The 26046-nt window shown below is 35.0% G+C and overlaps 4 protein-coding genes across 11 annotated transcripts in view; all 4 read left to right on the forward strand.

Moving 5' to 3' along the window:
* Window positions 1–26046, forward strand: part of LOC126727204 (cysteine-rich receptor-like protein kinase 10) — a 133504-nt gene that overhangs the window by 71045 nt on the left and 36413 nt on the right. The window lies entirely within an intron of this gene.
* LOC126727206 (cysteine-rich receptor-like protein kinase 6) lies at window positions 35–4400 on the forward strand. Its single transcript, XM_050432771.1, has 7 exons — window positions 35–843; window positions 950–1066; window positions 2107–2228; window positions 2533–2743; window positions 2885–3122; window positions 3619–3766; window positions 3847–4400. Exons 1-5 carry the CDS (start codon window positions 78–80, stop codon window positions 2947–2949), a joined length of 1281 nt encoding a protein of 426 aa, XP_050288728.1. The 5' UTR covers window positions 35–77; the 3' UTR covers window positions 2950–3122; window positions 3619–3766; window positions 3847–4400.
* On the forward strand, window positions 6047–9575 carry LOC126727202 (cysteine-rich receptor-like protein kinase 25). Of its 2 annotated transcripts, XM_050432758.1 has the most exons (8): window positions 6047–6186; window positions 6648–7216; window positions 7296–7409; window positions 7479–7687; window positions 7799–8009; window positions 8117–8354; window positions 8717–8867; window positions 8960–9575. In XM_050432758.1, the coding sequence occupies exons 2-8, from the start codon at window positions 6700–6702 to the stop codon at window positions 9257–9259; spliced, it is 1740 nt and encodes a 579-aa protein (XP_050288715.1). In that variant the 5' UTR covers window positions 6047–6186; window positions 6648–6699; the 3' UTR covers window positions 9260–9575. The 2 variants fall into 2 exon arrangements, with proteins under 2 accessions (XP_050288715.1, XP_050288713.1); XM_050432756.1 differs by lacking the exon at window positions 6047–6186 and having other exon boundaries at window positions 6198–7216.
* Window positions 10260–14042, forward strand: LOC126727208 (cysteine-rich receptor-like protein kinase 10). Of its 2 annotated transcripts, XM_050432773.1 has the most exons (7): window positions 10260–11067; window positions 12213–12327; window positions 12448–12589; window positions 12685–12895; window positions 13025–13262; window positions 13356–13506; window positions 13605–14042. In XM_050432773.1, the coding sequence occupies exons 1-7, from the start codon at window positions 10296–10298 to the stop codon at window positions 13899–13901; spliced, it is 1926 nt and encodes a 641-aa protein (XP_050288730.1). In that variant the 5' UTR covers window positions 10260–10295; the 3' UTR covers window positions 13902–14042. The 2 variants fall into 2 exon arrangements, with proteins under 2 accessions (XP_050288730.1, XP_050288729.1); XM_050432772.1 differs by lacking the exon at window positions 10260–11067 and having other exon boundaries at window positions 11984–12323; window positions 12399–12589.

Genomic DNA, 26046 nt, shown 5'->3' on the forward strand with positions numbered 1-26046 from the left:
CACGAGTGCATGTTATGTACATAGCTACAAAGTAGGACTTCACCATCATCATTGTGCTAGGGCAAAGAAACCAAGATATGGTTCATTCCCACGTTGATTGCTTTTGCTTTACTCGAATTCTTTTGCTCTATTCTCTCTTCGTCCTAGCTTTTGCTGAACCTCCTTATAACTTTTGTTCAAACACTACTATTGGCAGTCCAGTTCAATACAATCTCAATAATCTCTTCCTTTCTTTGCACTCAAATGCTTCAGTTTCAAATTTCTATTATACGTCTATTGGAAATGGCCCAGATAGACTATTTGGCCTCTACATGTGCCTCGACTATGTCACAAATGTAAGCTGTCAGGATTGCATAACAATGGCTTCAACTGACCTCACGAAACTTTGTCCGGAAGCAAGGGAAGCGGTTATGTGGGAAGAATTATGTGAAGTTCGTTACTCATATAAAGATTTCTACGGCCAGTACATGTTAAATGTCACAGGAAATCTTTTTACAGATGTAAACATGATGAATATATCGGAACCAGAGCAATATAGATCCATTGTGAATGACACACTAGGTGATCTTACAAAGCAGGCAGCTTTTGGCTCTTTGGCCAACATGTATGCTACTGGTGAAGTTCCCTTCATAGATAGAACCATCTATGCTTTAGTGCAGTGCTCAGGAAATTTATCTGCAGAAGATTGCAATTCATGCCTTCACATTGCTATCACAGAAATTCTAACTTGCTGCTATTCTGCTATTGGTGCTAGAGTTATGGGTACTAGTTGCTATTCACGGTATGAGGTATATCCTTTCTATGGTGATGCACTAGCACCACCAAAAAATTTGATAGCTGGAAGTAAGTATTTGTAACTATTTATTTCGTTTAACACGATTTGTTTATATTATAATTTTATGTAATTGATTGTCAATCATAAACTTCAAATGATTGGTTTAAAATCCAGGTGGTGGAAGGAAAAAATGGATGATCATAATCCTTACAATTGTATCAGTATGCCTGGCAATAGCACTTTTAGGTTATTGTGTCTACTGTCATGTAAACAATAAAAGAACTCAAAAGAGTAAGATTATTGTGTTTGCTTTCTCTTTCTTTCCTGTTAATTTTATTGTTCAGGAAAGAACAAAATTATGATTACTCCTGTTAAAGATATATTAGCCCATTAGTATAGGCCCAAACCTAATTCTACTTTATGTGCAAGCCAAGTCTCCTATTTGTACTAGAAGTCTATTAGTCTAGGGTTTAGTCTACTATATATGCACATGTTATGATTCATTGTAACACAAGATTTGTACTACACTATAATATATTATTGATGTAGCCATTTAGGGTTTCCTCCTTGGATGTAGGCCGTTAGGCTGAACCACGTAACTCTCGTGTGTTATTGTGTTTTATACTTTATGCTTTCGCTTCCACATCTATATTAGCATATTCAACATGGTGTATCAATGCTAATATTTAACATGGTATCAGAGCCACCTTTGTGTGGCCATGGTTTTCTGTCCTTACAGTATATTTAAGAGCAATCTTTGTCTTCCTCGATGTTTTTCTTCGCTACGTTCATCTTTTTTTGGCTTCCTACTACTGCCGTCAAAACTCTCCGGTATAGTCAAGCCACTGTTAGAAGTCGCATTAACACTGCAAGACCATTGCCTTCCTCAAACTACCGTCACAGAGCCAAACTTCATTCAAGGGATCTTCTCAACCTTATCAAATCTCAAGATTTCATCAAGCTTCCATCTTGAGTTTGAGAGGGGGTGTTAAAGATATATTAGCCCATTAGTATAGGCCCAAGCCTAATTCTACTTTGTGTGCAAGCCAAGTCTCCTACTTGTACTAGAAGTCTATTAGTCTAGGGTTTAGTCTACTATATATGCACATGTTATGATTCATTGTAACACAGGATTTGTACTACACTATAATATATTATTGATGTAGCCATTTAGGGTTTCCTCCGTGGATGTAGGCCGTTAGGCTGAACCACGTAACTCTCGTGTGTTATTGTGTTTTATACTTTATGCTTTCGCTTCCGCATCTATACTAGCATATTCAACATGGTGTATCAATGCTAATATTTAACAACTCCAATAACACATGTTCCAGGAAGAAAAGACATGAAAGATCAGGAATCCCCTAATATTAGTTTGACATCTATATGTGAAGCTACTAACAACTTCTCTGAATCAAATAAGCTTGGACAAGGTGGCTTTGGTTCTGTTTACAAGGTAATAGTTTCTCTGACAAAGTATGCCATTGGTATTTGAGTACAAAACATTAAATAATATATTAGGAACTCTACAAAATTTGCTACATTAAATTTATAAATTCATATCACTAATCATAAGAATATAATTACTTCAAATGTTTATTTATAATATTATTAAAGTGGTACCAAACACATTCATTGTTATGTATATTGGTAAGTATTTTGTAGTAAAATTATTAATAATTTTAACATTTTTCTTATCTATTACTATATAAGTTGATGAGATTTTTTTATATATAATTTTTTTTTTGGTTACTTTATAGGGTTTATTAAGTGCTGGAAAGGAAGTAGCTGTCAAAAGGCTTTCAAGAAGTTCTGAACAAGGTTTGAGGGAATTCACCACTGAAGTTCAACTAATTATGAAACTTCAACACAAAAATCTTGTCAGGCTTTGGGGTTTTTGTGTAAAAGGAGATGAAAAGTTGCTTGTCTACGAGTATATGCCTAATAACAGCCTTGATGTCTTTCTCTTTGGTTTGTTTCCTTCATTTCCTTCTAAATTTCTTTTGCCTTAAGAACTTAGATCCAATTATGTTCAAATTGAACATTTAAAGGTAAGCAATACCGAGGTGCTTATCTTACACTTTGAACTTTATGTCTATTTGCAATGGATAGATCCAAAGAAACGTGTGCAGCTCAATTGGAGTAGACGTCTTAGTATTATTAGTGGAATTGCATGAGGGGTTTTATACCTTCACGAGGATTCTCGACTTAGAGTCATTCATAGGGACCTTAAAGCTAGCAATGTGTTGTTGGATCATGACATGAATCCAAAGATCTCAGATTTTGGAATGGCAAGAATATTTGAAGGAAATCAAAGTGAATCCACCACAGGAATAATTGTTGGGACATAGTAAGTTAAAGGTTTTTCCAATTTTTAGTTCAATTTCCTCAATATTATCCCAAGAATGAGTGGGACAAAAATAAAACAAAATTATTACCATGACATATGTTTCAATATCAATAATATTAAAAATTCTAAAAAAATCAATTATATCAAAAGGTACAAAATCATTTGTTAAATGATAAATTTTTTTTTTCATTTGTTTTTCAACGTATGCCTATATTGTTATGTATAAGTAGGTTAGAAAATGTGCCAAAAATTACTTTAAATTTTATATTTATGCTTGAGTGTGCTACAAACTACTACAAATTTTACAATATAAGCCATATAAATCGATATGTAACTTTTAAACACAAAACAAAAAAGTTAAAAGTTATTTATTATTTATTTCATTTATTGCTAATGTGACATCAATTATATTTATTGTCATGTCAATTTTAAGTTTTTATTGTAAAATTACATGTTATGTAGTAGCATAGATTGCTCATTGATTCATTTTGAATAGTGGATACATTGCTCCTGAGTATGCTATGGAGGGAATATATTCCGTTAAGTTAGATGTTTTTAGCTATGGAGTTCTCTTACTTGAAATCATAATTGGAAGAAGGAATGGCTCGAATTGGTCAAATCATGGTCCGGGTCTCCTAACATGTGTAAGTCATTATCTAGGTAAATTTCTAAGGGTCACTGCACCTACTGGAATGTAGTTGATGTTGTAAAATGATGCATGCAGGCATGGCAGTCATGGAATGAAGGGAAAGTGTTGGAGTTAATGGATCCTTTATTGACTGATTCATGTGATCCGGAAGAATTTTTAAGACACGTCCATATTGGTTTACTTTGTGTTCAAGAAGATGCATCTCATAGGCCAACCATGTCTTCTGTTGTTCTTATGTTGAATAGACAGACCGTGACTCTTCGCCCGCCGCAGCGACCTGCTTTCTCTGGGGGACGATTTTCTGATTACAAAGAAACCAATGTCAATTGCTCTGTCAATGCTGTTACAATTTCTAGTATTTTGCCTCGCTGATTGAAGAAAGGAATGGGTTAATTTCAAACTTCAAATGTGTGCCTCGTTGTTAGAAACGGTTTCAAAATTCTGTTTGGACCGTAGTTTTTGTTTTATTTAATAGTTAAAGGTGACAAAATTTTATTCAAGGGGATGCAATAGAGGGCAAGGAAAACATAGGGGAACCTCCTGCCCAAGGGAATACAGAATGTTCGCAAGACCAAAAATTTGGTCAAGGATGTAGTTACCTATACAATGTATGTGCCTTTTCAATTTCATTTGTGGACTTGTGTTTGTGATTCCAAATTTTCCAATGCCCATCTTTAATTCCAACGGAAGATGTTCCTCATTTCTATATATTAAAAAAAAAAGACTTACACATATGAGGCAGAAAAGGACACGCTAGATCATCATATGATAAAAATCCACTCGTCTCACTCAAAGCAATTCACTTCATATTCTTCTAATTGTAACCTGCAATATGCCCCATTTTCTTATTTATGAAATAACCAAGGTTTAAAATAAACAATAACTATCTAATTTAAATTTGACAAAGACAGGAAAGGCAATTGACATGTAATATTATTTGTTGACTTTGAAGCACGAAACACATACAACTAAAATGACCTACACCTAGCATTCTTAAATACTGCAATAAATAATAATAAAAAGACTTTGCATTAAATTATGAAAATATAAAAAGAAATATTTATAGTATAAAACTAATGGTCCAACCATGTGTACTAGGCTACTAGTCATATATAACCATTATTTATATATTTATTTTTTGGTAGAAAAATATGACCAATATTTACTGTCATCACATAGTTACTAACATGAAATCTTGTAAAGATTCGTTGACTTTTGTTTGGAGGGCAATTTCCCTTTCATTCTTTATTTCAGTTTATTTTCTGGTTGGCTAGAGGGACAGCAAGAGTTGCTAAGCCGAGCGAAGGTGAACTATTTTAGCATAATTATTGGATGGGGAAAAGCTCCTAAGTTTTATGATGGGGCAAACCCCACAAGCAGATCTGAAAGGCTCTATCTAAAACTAGGCCATTCTGATCTGGCCAGCTCAATTGAGCTGGGCCTAAAACAATGGACCCAGGTTGATTTAAAGTTATCCTACAAGCTTAAGGCTTGAACAAGTTAGTAATTCTACTTATCTGTTTGAGGACGACTTATTTTGTATTGAGTTGATAAAAAATATTATTTTTGGATATTTTTTTTGTTAAATGTGTTACAAAAATTTAAAAGTTAATTTATATTTTTTTTTATAAGAAAAAGCTAATTTATTTAAAAATACTAAAATATAGATTATTTGCTAAAAGGTTGAGAAAAAAAAAAAAACCTTTTTCAAAAATTACTAAATTCATAATAGGTAAAGTTGAATAGTTCCTCCAGCGGAGCTACAGGCATGAGGTACTTTGAACTAAACTCAAATTAACCTATTTTTTAATGGTTGACAGTTAAGCACCACTAACTAAAATTGAGTGCCTACGGAAAGCCCTCCCCCTTTGATATCAGTATTTATTACTTCCTATCAATCATCGTTTGCATTAAGCGAAACACAAGGAGAAAGACCCACCAATTGTGAGAGAGGAGAAGCATATACTATACTTGATGCAGGGTCTAACTTCTTCTACCTCAGTGAATGATATGCTCCCATATTGGCCCATTACTTAAGAATTGCAATATGATTAAGGTTGTGTTTGACATTGGTTTAAAATTTTATTATTTTTTTTTACTATTTAGCTTATTTTTGCTACTATTTATGAGTTCCACTGTACTATGTCAACTACCTTTTAGTTTTATCTACATTTCTTTCATCAAAAAGTTTTTAGTTTCAGCTAAATAAACTGTTTCCAAATAGACTCTAAATGAAAAAATTAACTTACTTAATAAGTACAATAGATGGACCGGGGTTTCATAGCAAATGAAAAGATAATGATTTATAACTATTCTTATCAGGATTCCTTCATAATTATGAGATGTTTCGTTGTTTTTAGTCACTTTCAATTGTGGCTCTAATTCTCTCCCTTGAGTCTTTCCCTACTTGAGCAGGTGAGCTCTAATATTTCTTTGAATTTCTCAGTCAAACAAAAATTATTTCCACAATGTGCTCAGTGGAAAAATCTAGGAAATGATTGATACAGAAATTTTGGCCTAAGAATTCTTCCAAGAAATTATGTATCAATTTTAGTGACTCCATGATTTTTCGTATAAAATAATGACAAAATTATGTTATAAGGCCTAAGGTGAAACAGGATAGAGTCCATTTCGAGAGACTCGGCCATTTTCATTTTGGTAGTAGTAAGAATGCAAAGTATGCTTTCAAGAATGATTCAATTGCTTAAGCTTTGTTCTTTTCTAGCTCTCATTTATGAACTTGCTTGTGCTGACCCTCTTAATGATCCTCCTGATGAGCTTTGTTCAAGCACTAGTAATTACACGGCGGGTAGTCGTTTTGAAAATAACCTCAAAGATCTCTTCCTTTCTTTATCTTCAAATTCTTCTTTTACTAGGTTCTACAACACTTCTTCTGGAAACGACCCAGATAGAGTTTATGGACTGTATATGTGCTTCAACTACGTAAATGGAAACGACTGCCAGAGCTGTGTAAGCCTTGCAACAACAGATATTGTGAAGCTCTGTCCAAACAGTAAGGAAGCATTTGTAGGGGAGGAACTTTGCCAATTTCGCTACTCAAATCAAAATTTCTTTGGCCAATTGAATGTTACAGGAAACATTCCCAAACAAAATGAAGTGAACATTTCAGAGCCACAATTGTTCAAAGGTGTTGTAAACAATGTATTGAGTAACCTTGCGAAAAAGGCAGCTTTTGATCCTAACATGTATGCTACTCGAGAAGAACCCTTTAAAGATGATACAATCTATGCTCTAGTGCAGTGCGGTACTGACTTGTCTGCAAATCAATGTAACTCATGCCTACAGAAGGCTATATCAGATATTCAAACATGCTGCTTTTTCTCTGTTGGTGCAAGACTTTTTAGTCGTAGTTGCTATTTGCGCTATGAGTTCTACAACTTCTATCAAGTTCTACCTTCTTCCACAGATAATATGAATGGGGAAAGTAAGTATCCATAAACACTTTTTGACATATTATTTGTGTTTTTATGAAGTGACAATGATCAATAATTAATTGAATGCAGGTAGTGTAAGGAAAATATGGATGATCATAATCTTGACGGTTGTACCAGTATGCCTTGTGGTAGTACTGATTGCTTTCGTTTACTGGCTTGCAATGAATAAAAAAAGCAAAAAAAGTAAGGGGATTGATATAAAGTTGCTTGAAATCTACTCTCTCATTTTTGTCTAATTCTATTTCTGTTCAGGGAAGAATGAAATTGCAACTCAAGGACCTATTTTTCGTACCGTTCATGGCCAACATAACACTGACTTTCAGCACCAAAATTTTCAAGGAAGAAATGAACAGCAAGATCAAGAACTCCCTTACTTTGATTTTGCATCCGTAAGTGCAGCTACTGACAACTTCAGTGATTCAAATAAGCTAGGAGAAGGGGGCTTTGGCACTGTTTACAAGGTAATAACAGCTTAATTTCTGAAAATAGAGGGAATGTTTGAAGTCTAAATTGTACAAGCTTTCTATTTCTCCATTAAGTGAATTGGAACTAAAAGAAATCGTCTTTTGTAGGGTATACTGAGTAATGGAAAGCAAGTAGCAGTGAAAAGGCTTTCCGGTTGTTCTGAACAAGGTTCAACGGAATTCACCACTGAAGTTCTGCTCATTATGAAAGTTCAACACAAAAATCTTGTCAGGCTTTTAGGTTTCTGCATAGAAAGGGAGGAAAAGCTGCTTATCTATGAATACATGCCGAATAGTAGCCTAGATTTCTCTCTCTTTGGTTTGTTTCCTTCAATTAAGTTCACAGTCAACTCAAAAAAATAAAAATCTATAAACCTAATGTGATTTTTCAATCTTTGAGTATTTTCTCTACATTTCTATGGTTAGATGCAAATAGACGAGAGCAACTCAATTGGAGCAGACGAATTAATATCATAAATGGAATTGCTCGGGGATTACTTTATCTTCATGAGGATTCTCGACTTAGAATAATTCATAGGGACCTAAAACCTAGCAATGTGTTGTTGGATAATGACATGAACCCAAAGATTTCAGATTTTGGGATGGCAAGAATCATTGAAGGAAATGAACATGAAGCTAATACTGCTAAAATAGTTGGGACATAGTAAGTAATCCTTTATTCTCCTGATCTTCAGTCTTTTTTTTGGTTGTGGATAAATCTTGAATGATGGAGAAAGGGGATGGAAAAATGAAGGATTTTTATTTATTTATTTATTTCTGTTGTGGAAATATAGGACAGAAAGGGAAAATGCCTGGTGCAATTTTGTTAGCGAATAATTTTCTGAACAAAACCATCCATTCAAATTAGAACTTGGTAGTTGGTAGGAAAACTTTAAAAAGAGAAAAGTATTCTTTCAAGAAATTTACTATTTAATTTTATGTGTTTTTATAAGATGTAATTGTCTTTTATTTAAGCTCATCATATATATATTTTTATTGACTCAATTATTTAATTACATTGATCAGTGGATACATGGCTCCAGAGTATGCTATGGAAGGATTATATTCCATAAAGTCTGATGTTTATAGCTTTGGAGTTCTCTTGCTTGAGATCATAACTGGGATAAGGAATGCTGGCTTCCATCAATCGAAACGTGCTCCCAGCCTCCTAGCATATGTAAGTTTGTCTGGCATGTATTGTTAATACGTTCATCAAGATTACTGGTGTTGCCGCAATTGCTGACCCTGTTAGATGATGATTCATGACAGGCATGGAAATTATGGAATGAAGGAAAAGGATTGGAGTTGATGGATCCTTTGTTGACTAATTCATTTTCTTCAGATGAATTTTTGAGATACATTCATATTGGTTTACTATGTGTTCAAGAAGATGCATATTACAGGCCAACAATGTTCTCTGTTGTCCAAATGCTTAAAGCTCAAACTATGACACTCTGTCGACCTGAACGACCCGCTTTCTCTGTGGGGAGATTCACAGATCACTATGAAACAAATCCTAACAGCTGTTCAGTCAATGGCTTAACAAGTTCAGGTGTTTTGCCTCGGTGATGGAGATGAGGGATCGGTTTGATATCTCACAATGCCGACATTTGTTTTGTGTGTTTCCAGACTGGTCATGACATTGAAGACCGTACAAACTCAAGGTTATACCTTAAGTTTATGGGGGCATTAGAGATAATATGGCCTTAGAAGCCCAAAACTGTTATAGGCCCATTTATTTGTAGAAGAAAGCAAACTAATTCGAGTGTTAGTCTACAATTATCTAGTATATAAACCCTATGTTTGATCATTGTAATATATAAGTCATATGATAAAGATGTAAACAACAATTGCTTCTGCTATAAAATTAGACTATTAAGCTGAACCTTGCTTCTGGTTTTCTCATTTTCCTCACTCAACTACTGTACTAGAAATAAATTTACTATGTTAAGCCAACAAATGCATGCGGAGATATTGTCCTAGAAACTTGCTCAAGAACTACATGAATGGAGCATGAATTCTCTCTTTTTGGAGCATGGCCTATAGAAAGAAAATTAATAAATAACTTATAGCTTGTCCTATATAATGTCATTGTCGATTATTTTACAATTGAACTTGATTGTATTCCTTTGACATTTAAAGAATGTTCACAGAAAGTGCGTTTGATCTGCATATTTAACTCTGATATTGACATACCATATAGACTGTACAAGCACACCACATAGAAAATTGGTATCTTCACGTTCACTATCAACGACTTGCATACTATTTAGTGCGCCCAAGACCCAACTGCTTTGATTCTACAAAACAAAGACAAGAAAAATAAAAAAAGACCCAACTCTCTTCCATTCAAGATTCCCACTTTGGGCACGGCAGCTTCTGAGTGATGGTTAATACTTAATACTTTAACCGTATAGAAAATTCTGCCAACACATTGTTGTCAATCATGGAATGTCACGCAGCCTTTTTGGACTACACATTGTTTTTTGTCAAACATGGAAAGACAAGTAACATTATAGGACCTCGTGAGCTAGAAATCTCTGCACATTTCTTTTTTCCATATTTAGTGTCTTCAGCTTATCCAATTTGTTATCAAATTAGGAAGATGGACAAAGGTGTACTTTCAGCTATGCTTTTCTTCATTATACCACTGTACATGCCCAAAATTGTTGCTGCTGAAGATTCTCTCTTTCTTTTTTGTTCAAATGATTTCCAAAATTACACACATAACAGCCCATTTGAATACAACCTCATGCACCTTCTTGGGTTATTGCCTTCCAGAACTTCAGTAACAGGTTTCAACAGCACCTCCTTTGGAGATACTAACAAAGTCTATGGTGAAGCACTTTGTAGAGGGGATATCAACTCCACAGCTTGTAAAACTTGTATTGAGACTGCTAACAAAGAAATCTTGCAGTGCAAGAACGAAGAAGTGGTAATATACCTAGAACTTTGTCAAGTTCGCTATTCCTACCAGCAATTCTCAATTATGGTTTATGCTGGGAAGTATCCTGACAGGAATAAAAGGGAGAAAACTATATCAAATGAGGACCCGGTTCATTTTAATAAGGTTTTCAAGCATTTAATGAATGTCCTTTCAAATGAGGCAGCACTCAATCCTTCTAATAAGCGCATGTTTGCAACTGGGGAAATTCAATTTTCTAAGAACAGAACAATTTATGGTTTAGTACAGTGTACTAGGGACATTTCTGATGTAATCTGTTATAATTGTCTGGAATCTGCTATAGGCGATTTGAAGGCTTGCTGCTATTCTCGTGAAGGTGGAATTGTTGTTAGTAGGAATTGTAATGTGAGGTATCAGCTGTACAGATTCTATAGTTCCTCAAGCGTTCTAGTAACTTACCCAAGTTCCAAAGGTAAGGTCATTCAATCTTTGATAATTTATTTTCTATCAGTGCATTACGTTAACACTTTTTTTTTTGGTAAAGTGGAATATGCATTAAAACTAGGAAGAAAATAGAGGTCCAGGACAAAGCCTGTTAGAGTACAACCCTTGGCTATTAGCCTCAAACACATTCAAAAGTTCCACAGGCGGACTAGAGAACAAAATAAAGTCTGAAACTTATGGACATCCTAAATTAGCTAAGCGATCCGCACAGCTGTTAGTCTCGAGGTAGACGTGTCTGATGCAGTGCTGGGAGAAACTAGTAACCAATTGCCTGCAGTCATCAAAGAGGGCAGAAACAATAGAGTTAGAGTAGGTCGGGTTAGCAGACCCCCTCCCCCTGCTATGCCCAGCAAAGAATTGGAGGCTCCGTCTGTGTTAAGTTTCATCCATCCCGGATCAGGTTTCTCCCAACAAACTTTCCTGGTAATCATGTTTTTGGAATTCTTAAATTGGTCAGCACAATGAAAGAATTCCGTCACTTGTCTGACAATTTCCTTTTTACATTAACACTTTGAGAACAATAAGTCTACTAACACAACAAATTTCACTACATTTTTCACAACTGCAAGTCTGTGAAGATGACATGTTGTGATTGATGTACAATAAAAATGATGTCAATGCTCATCCCATGTGAAAGTGATGTTACATTAATCATAGTTTGCCACGTTAACAAGTTGTGAAAAACGTTATGAAATTCGTCATGTATCATTGTTGCTTCGAGAAAAAGCCTATATATGTCTTTTGTGCAATGCATATTTGACATTACACACATAACTACTAGATGACATTGATTGGAATATGTTGAGAAACTGTTATCCTTACCCCTGCTATTAAGACAAAAACACAGTCTAGTACTAGTTTTGGAATAGATATGTCAGCTTGAACTTAATAAAATGTAAAAGGTTGTAAATGATTCTAATATCCATGATTCCTGACTTGAGAGACTGATGTGTCATACAATAAAATCATAGCTATACCTCTGGGTGAACCTGAATTGAAAGGTAGGTCAGGGGAAAAAATGGTAAAAGAAAGAAAAGAACTGAATGCTAGAAAATTTAGTACTGTGTTTTTTCTTTTAATAGCTATTGAGAAAGTCTTTCCATTGAAAAACAGGGAAAAAACTGAAAATTTGGATGGTTGCAATGTTTACATGTATATCAACACTAGTGGTTCTACTTGGTTCTTGTGCTGTTTATTGCCGATTGAAAAAGGGAACAAAACAAGGTAAATTTATATATCTTTCTAAATAAACATCCTAATTATCTGATTTACTAATAGCCAAGACTCTGTCTTTGGTAGATGAGGAGAGAAGCCAGCATGCATTATTGCACGAGTTAGCAAGCCCCACTGCAGTTGCAGTCACACGAGAAGGTGAATTGGTGATCTCTGAGGAACTACCTTTTATCGATCTAGCTACAATTAGATCAGCTACAGATGAATTTTCAGACTCAAACAAGCTTGGGCAAGGTGGATTTGGCACCGTGTACAAGGTAAGACACTTTGTACTTCAAATTTTTGTGCTTACTTCCATGTAGCTGTATTGCTTCATTAGCCCCATTTGCATCTGACTTTGGAATTCTTTCAGGGTACGCTACCAGATGGGAAGGAAGTGGCAGTGAAAAGGCTGTCGAGAAAGTCATGGCAAGGCTTAGAGGAATTTAAGAATGAAATCATACTAATTACTAAACTTCAACACAGGAATCTTGTGAAGCTATTGGGATGTGGCATAGAGGGAGAGGAAAAGGTCCTCATATATGAATACATGCCCAACAGAAGTCTTGATATCTTTATTTTTGGTTCGTTCTTTTCTTCCTACATTCTGTTTCATAAACTTGCTAATATTTTCAATTGCATTTAAGTTTTCTACAATTCAATTTTACACATGATGTCAATGCACTAAACATTAGTTTAGTACTGAATTTTAGATTCAAAAAGAAGCTTGCAACTTGATTGGGAGACATGCTATAACATTATTGGTGGGATTGCTAGAGGACTGCTATATCTTCATGAGGACTCCCGACTTAAAATCGTTCACAGGGACTTGAAGCCTAGCAATATTTTGTTGGACCATGACATGATTGCCAAAATATCAGATTTTGGCATGGCAAGGATCTTTTGTGAAAACCAGAATATAGCTAACACAAGAAGAGTTGTAGGAACATAGTAAGTTGCTTCTTCCTATATCTTTTTCCCCCCTTGTAGCTATTTTGTTATTGATAATAATAATGGCAAGCATAATTTTGGGACACAAAACAGTGGATACATGGCTCCAGAGTATGCAATGGAGGGACTATTCTCTGTAAAGTCAGATGTTTTCAGCTTTGGTGTGATCTTGCTTGAGATTATTAGCAGGAAAAGGAATAACCGCTTCTACCTTACACAGCATGCCTCAACACTCCTTGCATATGTACATTTCTTTATTCTCTAATTGACAATTTTACTTCATATAATTTCAACTGGGAAACAAAAATTTCTATAAAATACTTCGGATTAAACAATTAACAGGCATGGAGACTATGGAATGAAGGAAAAGATTTGGAAATTGTGGACCCTTTGTTGATGGAATCATGCCAGACATCCGAAGTCCAAAGATGCATTCAAATCGGACTTTTGTGTGTACAAGAAGATCCTACAGACAGGCCTACCATGTCCATTGTGGTGGCTCTTCTAGGAAGTGAATCAATGGAACTTTCACCACCAAGACAACCTGCACTTTCTGTTGGTAATGTCGTTCCAAGTGGTCTATCTTCAACAGCTCCTTCTGTAAATGAACTTACTGTTTCTATTATTTCACCACAGTGAAGGTTGAGCTTGAGTTTGTGCAGCAAGATCTGGCTAGCAATTTTTTTATTTATTTATGGATAAATTGTTAGTTGGGATTAGAGAATTTAAAACTTAAGGGCTTGTTTGGTTTGAGCCAAAAAGGGGTGTATTTTGTATTCATTTTCATTTTTTTTTTTGGTGAGATTCACCACTAAAAAACTTGTTTGACTTTGTATTTGTATTCAATTTTCATTAGAAGTATCCAAAAAAAAAAAAAAAAAAGGATTTGAATACAAAAACTAAAGTAAATATATGTTTTATTCATAATCATATTTTTTCTGAATTTTTCCAAAAGGTTGATAAGGATTCATAGATTTCATAAGTTGAAAGAGAAATTATTGCAAAATTTAGTCACAAAATCAATATATTATAAATGATTTTAAAATTTTAAAATAATGTCTAGTTCTATTTTGATAGATAATTGATTTGAAATATATTGAGCAACAATTATTTTGTGCCCTTTTAAAATCAAATTGTAAATGGCATCTTTTAACATTGGGTCATTTTGAATTTATTTTGTAAAATTTAAAATTTTGGATTTTGGATCTTGACATCATATGCAACATTTTGATTTGAGTCCTTCCATGAATACCCATTACCAAGGAAACTCAAAATCAGGGTCTACCCAACCACTAAGGCAATTATCATGGTTTTGAATATTGTTCCATTATGTTGGAACAAACGGAAAATCTTGTACCGATATGAAAAGAAGAACGACCCCCCAATTCTAACATGGGTAAAATTACAGCCAATTCCAAATGTTTAAATCAGTTTCAGCCAATATCGGTCAAAATTAGATTTGGTAGAAAAGTAGAAGAAAATTTTGGCCTATTAATTATCTTCTTGAGTATTAATTAAGACTCAAAATTTAGCCAATCTGCATGAAAATCTCCATCTTAATAGGTGTGCAATTTGTCTACCTCTCTTTTAACAGTTGGAATTCCTCTATCCATGTGCAACATAAAATAGTTCAATATATAAACAGAATCATAATCAATATGTTATTCTAAAATGCGTAGCACCATATATAAACACAATCATAACAGATAACTATTAATAACTACCATAACAATTAAATTTTATATTTAGAATTTTTTTTAAATCACATTATTTACTTTTTTGTTCATAGCACAAATTACAGACTAGTATTATAAATTTGGGATTCAAGTAATTATTGAACGTAGTAAGCTAATACCATAATTTGTGATAGCCCTTGTTCAAATCTCACATTCCCCTCCCCACTATTTATCTATAAAAAAGAAAATAAAAACCATGCAAATTTATTATTCATGCATGAATCACAAATCATGGAAAAAGAAGTCTAAGATGACCAGGGGCAAAACCATAAATTTTAGCCTAGGGGGCCAAGACTAAACTATCATTTTGAATCTCCATTCAAGTAAAAAATCAAAGCACTACGAGAGCATCATATCTTTCTAAATCCTTTTGAGTATACAAAAATTTTCTAGTTTGTAAGACATATGTATAAAAAATATTTTTTTTTTAAAAAGGATTCAACATCTTGACCTTAATGTGGCAATGTGGCATTATGCGATAAGAGTAAATCATATGGCATCAAATTTTACTCTTCTTTAAATAATCAAATGATTAAGCGTACAAACATAAGAAGAAAATGTATTTATTAATGGATAATCAGTTGGGTTTATAAATTAATAAGATAAAAATGAAAATCATAAGCCACAAGATAAATAAACTTAAATTGAACTGAAATATAAATGAAAAAGGGAAGAAAATTTTTGTAACTCTCATGATTCTAAAGCCATTTTCCCTTAACTTCAATTAAGAAAACACTTTATTAAGGAAAATAAAATAAAAGTAGCTCAATAAGATTGTGAATGTGACTATAAGACCACTATATGAGACCACTAAATGGATGGAAGTCAATGAAGAGTATAAGATTGAGAAAAATTGCACTAGGATGAGAATCTTTTAGAATTGAGTGGTACGTGGCTTGAAAGTAGAGTACGGGAAAGGAAAATTACTAGAATGTTGAATGAGAGCTTCTAAAAAAAGCTAGTAAACAAATAAATAAAAAATAAAAAAGAGAAAGGAAGAAGGGTTGATTGGCTAGTAGCTAAGAGCACTCACATCAATGGGTGCATAATAGAAAAAGATAAAAATAAAAAAAAAAAAAAAAAATAACATAATTTGGCCTAAAATTGACCCATACACGGTTACTGTAGCTGTGTATTTAAATATTTTCTTAATTTCTTGTTTTTAGTTTTACACAGTACTTGTAGCTATGTAATTAATATTTTATTGATTTTTTGTTTTCAATTTCACTTCTCTCTCTCTCTCTCTCTCTCTCTCTCTCTCTCTCTCTCTCTCTCTCTCTCTCTCTCTCTCTCTCTCTCTCTCTCTCTCTCTCTCTCTCTCTCGTCAATGACCAAGGTCTGGGAGAGCTTGGGATTACTTGGATTTTTTGGTGGTGATAAGGCGGTTGTCAAGAAGGATTAGGGAATATTTGTTTTGAGTCAGATCAAAGATGGTTTTCTTTTGATGGGTTTTAGAGGCTTCGTTAAGACTCATTGATGGTTGAATTTTGCAACAATTATAACACAGTGGTGTCTGACTAATTTTCTAGGATGGCTGATTTTTGATTGTCACTTCAGGGCAATAGGGATGGGTATGTTTATATGGGTATGAATTTTCTTTTTTGCCATGATTTTCTGGGTTTATGGGTATGAAGTTTTCTATAAATTTTTGGGTTGTTACAATTTTGTAGATCCATGGTTGATATGATTTTTTTTTTTTTTTGGGGAATTTTTTGGTTGTTCATGAGCTATTGTGTGATCTTTGTTGCTCTTGCATGTATTTGTGAAAGTGCCTTGGATGGTGGGGAGGAGATTGTGGTTGGACTACAAATTGAGTCTCTATATATAGGAAGAGAGTAAGAAGACAATGATTGAAGGAAAGGAGATAGGAAGAATATGTTCTAACTAAAAAATAGACATAAATTTTTAGACAAACTAATGCGGCTCCTCTAACATGTTTGGGAAAGCAATTTGGGGCCTTAAAGAGACATCAATAGGTGGGGCTTTGCTAGTGGTGGTGGTGGGTGGGATGGGGGATCAATTACCTTGGGGCCAGCTCATTAAAAAAAAAGGTATTGACTCACTATTTTTTTTAAGTATTAGCATTTTTTTGTCACATCTTTACGTAGTTTGTACCTACAATAAAATGTTTGTAAAATTTTTCATACTTGTTTTACACATCGTTGATTAACTTTAATTTTCCAATGCCGTATCATTTTGAAATGTGCAGGGGTTAGTGGCTCGGCTTTTTTCACAGACTTCAAGTCTGTTTGAAAATAGTTTATTTAGCTGGAAATGAAAACTTTTTACTGAAAATACTGTAATTAAAGTTATAAGATAGCTAAAATAGTACATTGAGACCTATTAATAGTACCAAAAAGTGCAACGAGATCTATGAATAGTAGCAAAAATATGTTGAATAATAGGAAAAATATGCTAATAGTAAAAAAAAATGGCCTTTTGAGCCAATACCAAACACAACCTTCATTGGATCTCAATATTGGAAAATTATTGTGTACACTGATGTAAAATAGCGGAACCTCAAATTACCAAGATTGATTATAAAAATATTTTAGGTTTATGAAAGATCTTCAAACTAACAATAGGAATGAAGAAAATTAATCCAAAAGAAAATAAACACAAAACATGAAGAATTTACGTGGTTCAGCAATAGCCTACATCCATGTGCGATGACGAACAAATTTCACTATAACAAATTTGGGATAATACAAATTGGTGTAGAGGCACTCTCACAAACCCAAATCCCAAATACACCCAAATAGCTTCCTCTCACAAATACAAAACCAAAGAATCAAAAGTTCACAAATACCAAATAACAATTGCACACAAACTAAAGAGAGAGCCACAAAGCAAATCTAAAAGTTGCAACGCACCAAGAAAGAGTAAATTACCAAACCGCAGAACCAAAACCAAGCAGTAACAAGCCTCTCTCACTATTCCAAATTGCAACTCATAAATATCAAATAACCAAACGAAGAGAGAGCATTTTTCTCACACACAATCTCTTTTCTCTTTCTCTCTAATTTTCTGTAGCAGCACTATGCTTATATAGGAGACTTGAGTAGGCTAGAATATCCAAAACCAAGAAGGACTAGACTTTTTTTCCACACACAAAAGGAGAATCACTCCTATTCTAAAAAGAATTCCAAATCAAGTAGTAGACAAGACTTCTAATAGAGGTTAATAACTTCAAATAATAGTAACCCAAAAGGAATAAAATTCCTTCCTTATCCAAATCCAACAAGGAGTCAAACTCCTAATTCAAGTTATATTCTACAAATCTCCACCTTGGCTTGAATTCCATCAAGCCTCACAAATGACATTTGTAGACCACCAAATACAAATCCTTAACAAGTCTCCACCTTGACAAGACATCTCCCAAACCACAAATGCAAAGCACTCAATCAAATCAGAGCCTAACCAAAAAAAGTGCAAATTATCCAAAACCGCTTCTAAATACGCCAATGGACACCAAATGCACCCAAAGATGGTGCCAAATAAGAGTTCAAAACAAAGTGCATATCACCATAAACAAAACTTCTCCGTCACCACCACCAGAGCCCCTACGGGCTAATTCAAATTGTAAATACCGAACAAGTCCAAGCAACACTTGAACTTGTGCAAAGGCTTAATCACCATGTCACCACCAAAAAATAACATCCTTGGCCAAACACAAACGAATAGTGCCACAAGCTTGTCTATTAATCTTTTCCCAATCCTTGTCTGACATCCCTTCAGGTTTGTCTTCCAAAGTAATATCCAACTCTTGTTGGACCAAGACATCCATAACTTCGCATTGCCACATGCCAAAGTTATTCATTCCATCAAATTTATCTACTTCAAATTTGGCATTAGAAACCATCGTTCTAACCACCAAAGGTTTTGCAAAAGACTCTGACAAAGGCTTTTTTTTTCTAGAAGAATTCGCCGAAGATTTTGTAGAGGAATCACCTAACATCTTTCTCCCTAAAAATCAAATTCACGAACCAATCACCAAACTCTCCAATGAGAACAAATCCAAACACCTTTACCAAGATTGATTGTGAAAATATTTTAGGCTTGTGAAAGATCTTCAAACTAACAATAGGAACGAAGAAAATTAATCCAAAAGAAAATAAATACAAAACATCAAAAATTTATATGGTTTAGCAATAGCCTACAGCCACGAGTGACGACGAACAAATTTCACTATAACAAATTTGGAATAATATAAATTGGTGTAGAGGCACTCTCACAAACCCAAATCTCAAATACACCCAAATAACTTTCTCTCACAAATACAAAATCAAAGAATCAAAAGTTCACAAATACCAAATACGAATACCAAATACCAATTCTGCATAAACCAAAGAGAGAGCCACAAACCTAATCCAAAAGTTGCAACGCACCAAGAGAGAGCAAATCACCAAAACCAAGCAGTAACAAATCTCTCTCACTATTCCAAATTGCAACCCATAAATATCAAATAACCAAACGAAGAGAGAGCATTTTTCTCACACACACTCTCTTTTCTCTTTCTCTCTAATTTTCTATAGTAGCACTATGCTTATATAGGAGACTTGAGTAGGCTAGAATATCCAAAACCAAGAAGGACTAGACTTCTTTTCCACACACAAAAGGAGAATTACTCCTATTCCAAAAGAATTCCAAATCAAGTGGTAGAAAAGACTTCTAATAAAGCTTGATAACTTCAAATAACAGTAACCCAAAAGTGATAGGCCAAAAACGTATTGACCTCTTGTGATGAATTAATTGATTAATTAACCAAGTTTATTAATTAATCAAATTAATATGCAAACGTGTGGTAACACAAACAAATCACCAATTAAACTAAGTGCAGCGGAAAATAAATTGACACGGTGATTTATTTACGAATGGAGAAAACCAACACGGCAAAAACTTCACCGGGTGATTTTAAGGTCACCACTCCCGAGAATCTACTATTATCACAACAAGCGGTTACAAGTAAAAGAATCTCAGTGTCTTATATCAATCTACAATTGAACCCTTACCCCAATACCCAATTGGAATTGTTCTGTAATGATAAGCTCTCCTTGTAATGCACGGCTCCTAGTATGTGACTAACCAATTGCACAGATTCCAATACGTAACTTCAATCACCAACTAGAGAAAGTTGTTGGCTGCAAAATTCTTCAGTTCATCCACGATGAAGATCCAGAAAATGCTTGGTCACAAAACCCTACGGTGCATGAGCATAGCAACTTCTACACAAGAATGATGAACTAGGGCAAATTCTATCTCCGGTCACAATTTGCTTGAACAAACTTTGCTCAACACTTGTGCAACTTGTGTTCACCTTTGACGGCCCTTAAAATAATCATTTTATATGTCTAAGGTTGTGAGAAAAGAAGGCCCAAATACATAATCACGAATTAGAATCAAAGCAGAACTGAAAATTTATTTTTCATAAACCTCGATAGATAGCCATTTGTCGAGTAGCTGTCGAGCAACTATCGAACCACGGGGCTAGAACAGCTCTTCAAGCTCGATAGATACTAGCTGTCAAGCTTTAATGAACTTGCATGGTTTCAACACTTGATCTTGAAATAAAGTTTCTTGAGGTATTAAACACATCCTAGATCTACCCAAATACAAGTAAAGTGCGTTTTATCAAAAGATTAGTCAATTACATAAAATAGTGACTACGTTCCTAACAAGTGAATCACATATATCCTAACAAAAAGGAATAAAATTCCTTCCTTATCCAAATCCAACAAGGAGTCGAACTCCTAATTCAAATAATATTCTACATACACCTTTCTCCCTCTCAGATAGGAGTGGATCCTAACTCATGACACCTTAGACTCCTGAGTCAGATTACGAGCACAAGACAGATCATATAAATATGGGCATCCCTGAGCCTTACAAGTGAAGCAGCCCAATACAGCTACCATTTCTGTTCAAACCAAACCACTTTCACCGCCAATAGTACCTACCATTCTAACCTCAACAACCTCCTCTTTTTCCTTTCTGCAAATTCCACTCGTGAAACCGGCTTCTACAACACCACAGTGGGTCAAACTCAATCCCCAGGGAACACTATTTACGGTCTCTTCCTCTGCCGTGGTGACCTCACCACCAATGAGTGCCGAGACCGTGTGTCAACCGCAACCAAAGAGATGGTTCAGCTGTTCTGCCCTCAAAGAAAAGTGGCCTTTATATGGAATAATGAATGCATGATACGCTACTCAAATCGATCATTCTTCTTGGTCATGGAAGACGAGCCGAGAAAGATTCTATGGAACGTGTTGGATAGAACAGAGCCAGATCGCTTCCTTCAGCTAACATTTGGTGACTTGGTGCCACGGGCTGCAAATGCTTCGTCTAGTGCTAAAAAATTTGCTACCAAAGAAACCAAATTCACAGAATTACAAACGCCATACAACCTTGTATAGTGCACCCCCAACCTATCCAGCTTTGATTGCAGTAGGTGTCTTTGGGGAGAAATAACAAAGCTGCCCACAACTATTGGTGGAAACAGAGGGGGTCGAGTTTTGTATCCTAGTTGTAACATTAGGTATGAAACTTTCTCGTTTTACCATATACAAGCTATTGCCACACCAGGACCTGGACCAAAAGGTACATATCCATTTTATTGATTCAACTTTCTCGTTTTACTGATGAAACTCAATCACTTTATTAGGCCGCACTTCTTGTAACTGACCATCAACTGTTGTCAATAAAACATATATTGTTTTTACAGGAAAAGGCAAAATCTCAACGGTAATAGCTATTGTTATTGGTGTCACAATTGCTGCCTCTGAGGTGCTAGTTATTCTGCTTTACTGTTTCCTAAGGAGGAGAGCAAGAAAGAAGTCCAATGACATAAACAAAGAGAATTCTCAGAAATCTAACTGCCTCCTAATTTATCACGGTATGCAACTGGTTTTATGTTCAAATTGTAAGGTTGAATTTATTCAACCATTTAATTGGCTTTATTCCGTGCCAAATTTGCTTGTAATTCAGCATTTAGTAACCCTGTATTTAGGTGGGTTTGTTGTAAGGGTAGTGAGTGAGATAGAGTGAAGATTGCTCAAGAGTGTGCAAGAAAACAGAGACTCGCAGCTGGGACTCGCGGGTGACTCGCGGCTGCAAGCCGCCAGAAGCAGCACACGTGCCAAGCATGCTGGAAGATGAACAGTCATGCTAGCTGGAGCACTACAGGACAAAACAGGACAACTGGCCATACGGTTAACTCGCGACTGGATCTCGTGACTTAGTCAAGCCGCGAGGTCAAGCCGCGAGCCACCCCTGTTTTGTAAAACCTGACGTTTCACATTCCTCTCCCACTCCAGTATAAATACCCCTTTTACCCACGATTGAAAGAGGGCTTCCAGAGAAAATTTTAAGAGAGAAACCCTAAAGAAAAACAAGATTGTTTCACCCACAATCTATACCTTAGAGTCTCTTCAAATTCCTCTACTCTCTTCCTCTCCATTGTCAAATCCTTGAGAGGCATTATACCAAACCTAGTTCTCACCATCATCATCACTGTGAGACAGTTGTTTGGATTTCTGGGAAGCAGTTAGGAAGGAACCAATCTTCATTGGTTGATGCTACGATCTAGTAGCGGAATCCGGGAAGCTAGAAAAGAAAAAGGTTCGGCGCAACCTCGTTGGAGCAAGAAGCTTGGAGGGCTTAGGTGCACTGGGTAGATTAGGCTTGGAGGGTCTATTGCTGTCCTTGTATCCCAACTGTATTTTCTAGTGGATTGTTTACCGCTTGGAGGGCGGCGGAGAGGTTTTTCGCCGAGGACTTCGGTTTCCTCTTCGATAACACATCGCGTGTTGTCTTTGTGTTTGCATCTTCCTTCCTCTCTATCTTTGCCTTTTTATTATCTGCTGTGGTTTTATTTTGTTATGGCTTAGATAGTCTTTAACCAATTTCGTATTATAGCATGTGTTAAGTTTCCGCACACTAGTTGTTTGACATATTGTTTGTATTGGTTAAGTTGTAATTTGGGGGTCTAAACGTTCAAAGGTGTTTTGTACACGTTTTTGAACTTTCACAAATCATATGTCACACTCTCCTCATTTTCAAAAGTCCACCTGATGGAATCCTTTCAATAAGGATTTGTTTTAAAACTAGGCCTCTCTTGAGGGAGTGTTAAAGACTATATAAATTAGAAATAATAAATTCCTCACTATTTGTAGGTTAAATTTCTAGAAGAATTTGGAAGAGGGTTAAGTAAGTATTGGTGCTGCCAAGATTCCAAAAGGGATGATAGGAAAGAAAAAACTGCCTATGGTAAAAAACAAGGTTTAGTGTTGCTGTTTACCACAATTGGTGTCATAGAAATGCAATCATTTTCAAATTAAGATTGATTGAAACAGAAGATTAGATTGTGGGGCTCATCAGAAAACAAGTCAAGATTCAAATTGAAGGGGTAGCATGTTCCCTAGATTGTGGGGATTCACAGATTCTATTCTTCAGAGAGCCTCAATTTTGCTTAAGGATGCTGCCGAGGCCTCCTTTCTAGCTTTATGATGTTGTTTGTTGTTTGGTTTGCTGGCTATCTGTCGTTGAGTGTTGGTTGCATTTTGTTTTGATTGTGCTTTAATTTGATTGCCGATTTTTTTTCATTTTTGTTGTTGTAGTTCTGTTGTGGTTCTGCAGGTTTGTAGGTGGTCTTGCTTTGAGTGCCTTGGGGCTGGGCTTAGTTGAGGTTCTTGTTGGTTTGTTGTTATTGGTCTTTCTTATAAGGAATCTTGTTTGATTTGTTGCTGGTTTGGGTTGTTTGCAGTTCTGTATTGTTGCTGGTTCTCCTACTCTTTCAATAAAGGTTCTTGATTATCAAAAATTATAAACTTCTAGGATGGTTAGTAATTTGTCAGAAATTATATAGATTAAATGGATTATGTACAAACTCTTACCTTATCATATCTGCAAACAATGCTCTTTGTAGTGTAATTTCTTACATTTATTATTGTTTTTTGGATGTTTAGCTGTAGGTGAAGCAACAACAATAGAATCCATACAATTCGATTTTGGGACAATTGAAGCTGCCACAAACAAATTCGCAGATTACAACATGATTGGTAAAGTTGGATTTGGAAAAGTTTACAAGGTACGTAAAATCAATATAATCTTTATCATTTTTGACATAGAGAATGGATATGAGATGGAAAACTAAAGGAAGACTTTTCGAATTAAAAACTACTACATAGAAACTATTGAAAACACTATAAAAAGAAGGATTATATAGTTAGCCACTTACAAAACCTTTGCCTCGCCTACACCAATGCAACCTTTGCAAACACTCAGTTTGCCTTCCTATCATGGTATTCTATTTAGAATTCTTATTAGTGATCTCCTCTAAACCAAAACATTAGCCACTTCAAGAACGTCATTGAATTTTGGCTCTGTGGTTTCAACCACACTCTTGCTTACAATGGGATTAAAATATAAGTGGGGTAGATAAAGTTGGTTCCATGATCTTGCCTTAATCAATGGAATGTAAAATCAAAGCAATCAAGAACTCAATACAAAGATGATGATGAGGAAATTTTTCCAGTTTGCTCTTAAATCCTCTGACTCTTAAAAATGGCTAGGGGCTGTGTTTTTTATTAAAACAGCAGACCAAAATATAAGACACCATAAGTCGGCTAGTATCATTTAATTTGTTATTTTGAACTCCAAAACCGAGTAGTGAAAGAGCTTCTGAAAGAATTTGGCTATTGCTTATTTGTTTTTTTACTTTTTACTTTTTCCTCAGTTTTAGGGCAAATAATCTAACATTTATTCTTTCCAAAATAAGTTAGCTTTTAACTTTTTGTCACACATGTACATAAAATTTATTAAAGACTATATCTTTTGATAAAGATTACACAAATAAGCTACCACAAATAAATTGTTCTCAAACACATGAATCAAAGTGGGCTAATATTATTTTTGTCGCACAGGCAAAAAGACTTCAAATGGTAATCTAGTAGAATCCACACCAATTAACAACTTGGTTCTGAATTTTGTCTATTTGGAAGTTATTTCATTCAGGGTGTGCTACATGAAAGCAAGGAAGCAGCAGTTAAAAGGTCCTCAACGAAGTCATTGCAAGGCTGAGAGGAATTAAAAAATGAGGTCATACTTTTATTGCAAAACTTCAACACAAAAATCTTGTGAGGCTATTGGGATGTGACATATAGGGAGAGGAAAGGTTGCTTGTATACAAGTTCATGCCTAACAAAGGCCTTGATAGTTTTATTTTTGGTTTGTTTTTTCCTGCATTCTTGTTATAAGCTTGATAGTATTTTGGATTCATTGAAGATTTCTAAAATTCACATGTATGCATGATGTCATAGCTTATAATTAATATTGAATTTCAAATTCAAAAAGGCGCTCGCAACTTGATTGGGAGACATGCTATAACATTATTAGTGGGATTGCCAGAGGACTTCTATATCTTCATGAGGACTCCCAACTTAAAATCATTCAGAGGGACTTGAAACCTAGTAATGTGTTGTTGGACCATGACATGGTTGCCAAAACATCGGATTTTGGAATGGCAAGGATCTTTAGTGAAAACCAAGAGTTGTACGAACATAGTAAGCTAATACTTCCATTATTTCTCTTCTTATTGGTTTTTTTATATAAAAATTAAAAAATAATATTAACGTTGGTGTCCATAAAGCAGGTACATGGCTCTAGAATATGCAATGGAAGGGAAATTCTCTATGAAGTCCGATGTCTTCAACTTTGGTGTAATGTTGCTTGAGATTATTAGTGGAGAAAGGAATAATGGCTTCTACCTTACTAAACATACACAAACACTCCTTGCATATATAAGTTAACTTTTGTTTGCTTGAATAAGAATTAGACAAAGTGAAAATGGGATAGCATATATGAAATATAACTCCATTTGCAATCTAAATTGATAGGCATGGAGATTGGTGTGAAAATAAAGTATTAGAGTTCGCGGACAGCTTCTTGATGGCATCATGTTTGGCATCAGAAATTGCAAGGTGCATACATATTGGACTTTTGTGTGTGCAGGAAAAATCCACAAGACAGACCCACCATGTCGACTGTGG

Source organism: Quercus robur, chromosome 5 (assembly GCF_932294415.1).
Source record: "Quercus robur chromosome 5, dhQueRobu3.1, whole genome shotgun sequence".
NCBI classification, from domain to species: domain Eukaryota; kingdom Viridiplantae; phylum Streptophyta; class Magnoliopsida; order Fagales; family Fagaceae; genus Quercus; species Quercus robur.